Source organism: Mesoplodon bidens (assembly GCF_964165515.1).
Source record: "Mesoplodon bidens genome assembly, chromosome: 15".
Classification (NCBI taxonomy): domain Eukaryota; kingdom Metazoa; phylum Chordata; class Mammalia; order Artiodactyla; family Ziphiidae; genus Mesoplodon; species Mesoplodon bidens.
Window position 1 is genome coordinate 48,826,775 of NC_138171.1, and position 4,415 is coordinate 48,831,189.

Genomic DNA, 4,415 nt, shown 5'->3' on the forward strand with positions numbered 1-4,415 from the left:
TCAAGTGTGCAGAAGTAGTCAATGGAATGGTGATTCCCAGGGGGTGGGGGGAAGGGGATATGAGAATCTGTTGTTCAATGGGTAAAAGTTACAGTTATACAAGATGAGTAAGTTCCAGAGATCTGCCATACGACAGAGTGCCTAGTCAACAGTAATACTGTGCACTTAAACATACGTTAAGCATGTTAGGTCTCATGTTACACGTTCCTACTACACATGTTAAAATAAACCTAAAAAACAAAGGGAAACAGGAAATTTTTGGAGATGATGGATATGTTTATTACCTTAATCATGGTAATGGTAATACAAGTATATGCACATGTCCAAACTCACCAAATTGCATACATTAATTATGTGCAATTTTTTGTATACCAATTATATCTCAATAAAGCTGGGGGAAAAGTCATTGACATATACAGTAATGGTGAATGCCGAGCAGCTGATGTGCTGATAAATGTTTAAAAACAGGCTCTCCTAAGCAGAAAAGTGCTGGACTATTGCATCTGCCAATGTCTACGGTGTAAATATTCCCACTGCAGCAATTTCAAGCTACCAAGTCTGACATCACTGAAAGCAGACTTAGGAAGATAGACGCACAATTGGCTCCCAATGTGTCTTGTATCAAAGTGCTGATACAAGACAACTCCAGCACAGGCCTGGGAAGGGATATGAGTGGGGTACCGACAGCATCTCCTTTACGTATAGCCAGAGTGCTTTGCTACAGACATAGAATCTCATGATTTTATGTGACTTTTACACTCTCTTCTGTGATATGCCAATGCTTGAACATCTTACTATGAAACAAAATGGAAGTACTCTCCAAACCTTTTAATTATTTCATACTCTAGGAAGGTATGTCTTGTCTATTATTTTTACATCACCTCTTCCCCCACTACCCACCTTCATCAGTGAAAACCCATTTAAGAAGCCAGACTTCAAGGATCCCTTCATTTGGTCAACCTAATGCTAATGGATATCTCTTGTTTTGCCTGACCAGCATCATTTCCCCTTCTGATAATAACCCTGCATTTTCTTTTAAGCAACCATCCCTTACCCCATCTTGAGTCCTCCTCGGGCCTTATTTCCTGGCTCTGGCATTTAGCACATGACAGTCCTGGCCAAATAGAAAGTTCCATTCCCCTGGAGAAATGACAAGGTTCCAGGGGGGCTAATGAGACTCTTTGCTTGGAATTATTGAACAAGAAAATCTCTTCCCTCTGCATTAATAGGCTAGTAGGATGGAAGCCTGGAGCTGCTGGTGGCCATCCTCCACTACAAGGAAAGAGCCCACCTGAGAACGAATACAACACAAAAGAAAGCTGAGATGAGAGACGGAAAATAACTGAGTCCTGATAGCATCATTTTGGTCCTTGGATTCAGCTGTGCCTGAGACACTTGCAGACTTTCCCAGTTTTCTGGATACTTCCACACTTTTTCAATATATGAACCCATAAAATTTTTTTTACCTGAAATCCCCTTGATTTGGGTTTTCAGTCACTTGCAACCAAAAATTTTCTGGCTGATTCACAGATCTGAGATCAAATGAGTTGGTAAACACCCCTCCAAACTTTTCTCTTTGGTCCTAGTTAGAGCTCAGTGTACAAGTAAGAATACAGTTCACTGGGGCTGGGCCTCCATGAGGAGGAATCCCAAGCAGAACTGGTCCATGTAAGCTACTCATGGTACAAAGGGGGTCACTTCAGGATCCGGATGCTCATTTTCTGCTCGATGTTCATCTTCTCTAAGGACTGCGGGGAGATGGGTGGTAGTCAAGAGGCTTGAATTCCAAACCTCTATGCTTCCAACCTCCTCTCCCATCCCCCAGGCCCCATGATTCCCTGGGGGACCCCCTCTCTTTCTGCCCTCCTCCTTCCAACTTCATTTCCCATGTCCACCTGTCCTAGGGACTCCTGGTCTCAACTTCCCAGGCCTGAGGGCATCCTGACCTTGGCGAACTCCAGGAAGGACACAGCGCCATCCCCATCTTCGTCGGCTTCCTGCACTGTGCGGTCGGCAATGCTCTCCAGCTGCTCTTCTGTCACCTGTACCCCAAGCATCAGCCGGAGTACCTGGGTGGTGGAGGAAGAGACAGAGACAGCCATAAGGAGGAGGCGCAGGGACTACTAACACCATCCCCCAAACCTAGCCCGCATCACCCCAAATGTTAGTACCAATTTTGTAATCCATCCCTCATTCATTTTCCCCCGATTCCAGTCACTTCCCACCACAGCCCCCAATAATTCCCCCATTGCTTCTCCATCCAACCCCCCCATCTGTCATTCACTATCCCACTCTCACCTCAGTAATGTGCCCAAGCTCATTACTCAAGCCCAACCTTAGAACCCAGTCTCCGCCTATCCTCCACCCCATCCCCCATCTCATCCTCCAACTAGTCCCAAATCCATCCCCCACCTCATCACATCTATCCCAGAGTTTCTCAGTCTCAGCACTATTGACATTTGGGGCCAGATAACTCCTTTTGGGGGGGGAGGGGGGCCACCCTGGGTATTGTAAAATGTTTAGCAGCGTTCCTGACCTCTACCCACTAGGTCCCAGGAGCACCACCCCATCAACCAAAAAGGTCTCTAGATATTGCCAGTGTCATTCAGGGGGCAAAATCACCCCCAGTTGAGAGCTACTGATATATTTCCAACCTCATACCCAAATGTTCCCCATCCCATCTCCCAACTAACCCACACTCCAACCCCACCCACTCCCATTCCCCACCCAGCACCCCAGTCATCTGCATCTCCCACCCACCAATCATCCCTCCATCGCCCACAGCCATTCCGTTCTACCACGCCCCCCTTCCCTTGGGTTCTTCCAACCTGCAGCATCTCATGCCTGGAGATCTTTCCATCTCGATCCAGGTCGTAGAGCTGGAATGCAACTGGGAAGAGAGTGGAGGGGGAAAAGGAAGGTGGGTCTTCCCTGGCTCTCTTCCCTCCAAAGTTCACCTTGGAGGAGTGGGGTGCGGGGGACACCAATGGGTCCACACAGGGAGTGGAAGGTGCCTGGGCCTTCTCAACGGGTGTGGTCAATCTGAGGTCCCACTCGGGTAGGGGGCACAGACTCACAGCGAAGTTTGTTCATTCTGCTGTTGAGGGGCTCGGGTTCCCTGGGGTCCCGGTTTCCGTGGTCCTCATCATCTACAGGTCGAAAGTGAGCCAGGACTCTGACAAAGGCTGGGAAGTCCAGTTGCAGACTCCTGGGGGGTGGGGGGAGGCAGGCAATGGTGCAGGCGCGGTGGTCGCTGTGGCCCTGCCTCTGCCTCAGTCGCTAACCTTCCCCCCCAAGCTCTCACCCCCACCTCCCTACCCGCGGCGAGGCTCACCCGTCAGGGAAGAAGCTGTCTACAATGCGGTCTCCCAGGGGGTTCACGGCCAGCGCCCCGATCTGCTGCAGATCCACGCGGCTGGAAAGTCAAAGTTTAAGGGGGGTGGGGCAAAGACGGAACATGGTCAAGGAGGGGATGGGGTCAAGAGAGGCAGAGGTGAGAGGTCAGAAGACCAGCTCCGGCTCACCTGAGGTAGCCCTTCTCATTACTGTCAAGCGCTCGGAACCGGTAGTAGAGGCGGAGCAGACTGGCCTGCGAGACTGCGGGAGCGGAGGCGGACGGTGACTCCCCGAGGACTCTGGGGACGCGGCCGAACCCCGGGATGCGCTCCATGCCCAGGGCGGCCGCGGGGGTTGAGCGGGGGGCGGGGGGCTGGCTGGAGGGAGGCTCCACCCGGGCCCCGGGGCCGAGCGGGCGGAGTGGGACCCGGGAGATCCGGGAGACCAAAAGAGACCAAAGCCACCCCCTCCATCCGCCTCCGGTCCTGCAGTCTGCCTCGACCCCGGCTGGAGGCTAGCTGGGTGCCCGAAAGCCCGGAGCCGGGACCCCTGGGTGAACGCGCCCTCCGCCCGCGAGCCCGGCCGCTAGGATCTTCTAGGTTCTCCCGGCCCCGGGACCCTCCCCCGGAGCCCCCCGGAACCCCACCGGGTCCCCGGGCGCTATGCGCCGCACTCACAGCCGGTCTCCCGCTGGATGCTGTCCACGTCGGGGATCCTGGCGGCGTGGGAGCTGCGGGAGCCCATGGCCGAGCTGCGCCGGGGCCGGCGTCCTCCCTGCCCGCCTCGCAGGCGCGGCCGCGTGGTGGCCCCTGGGCCGAAGGCCACAGCCCTGGCGGGGAGCCAGGCTCCTGAACCCCGCCGTTCCTCGCCTCCCACCCGCGACCCGGGCGAATAGAAAACCGTGCCCCGGTGGCGGGGTCAGCGGGGCGGGAGCGAAGAACGCGCGGTTGCATCCCGAGACTCTGAGGTCGGGCAGGGAGGGGAGGGGAGGGGAGGGGCTGGGCTGGGCCGGGTCCGCCGGCCGCGAGTCCCCGTTCCCACGCTCGCCCCGGCACCGACCCGCCTCCTCCCGCCCGGCC

General features: G+C 54.7%; 1 protein-coding gene across 1 annotated transcript; it reads right to left on the minus strand.

Moving 5' to 3' along the window:
- Positions 1-270: 270 nt before the first annotated feature.
- Positions 271-4,179, minus strand: CHP2 (calcineurin like EF-hand protein 2). Its single transcript, XM_081255519.1, has 7 exons — positions 4,014-4,179; positions 3,525-3,597; positions 3,335-3,415; positions 3,078-3,208; positions 2,829-2,890; positions 1,947-2,069; positions 271-1,748 (listed from the first exon to the last, which is right to left on the minus strand). The coding sequence occupies exons 1-7, from the start codon at positions 4,078-4,080 to the stop codon at positions 1,695-1,697; spliced, it is 591 nt and encodes a 196-aa protein (XP_081111645.1). The 5' UTR covers positions 4,081-4,179; the 3' UTR covers positions 271-1,694.
- Between the last annotated feature and the right edge of the window lie 236 nt (positions 4,180-4,415).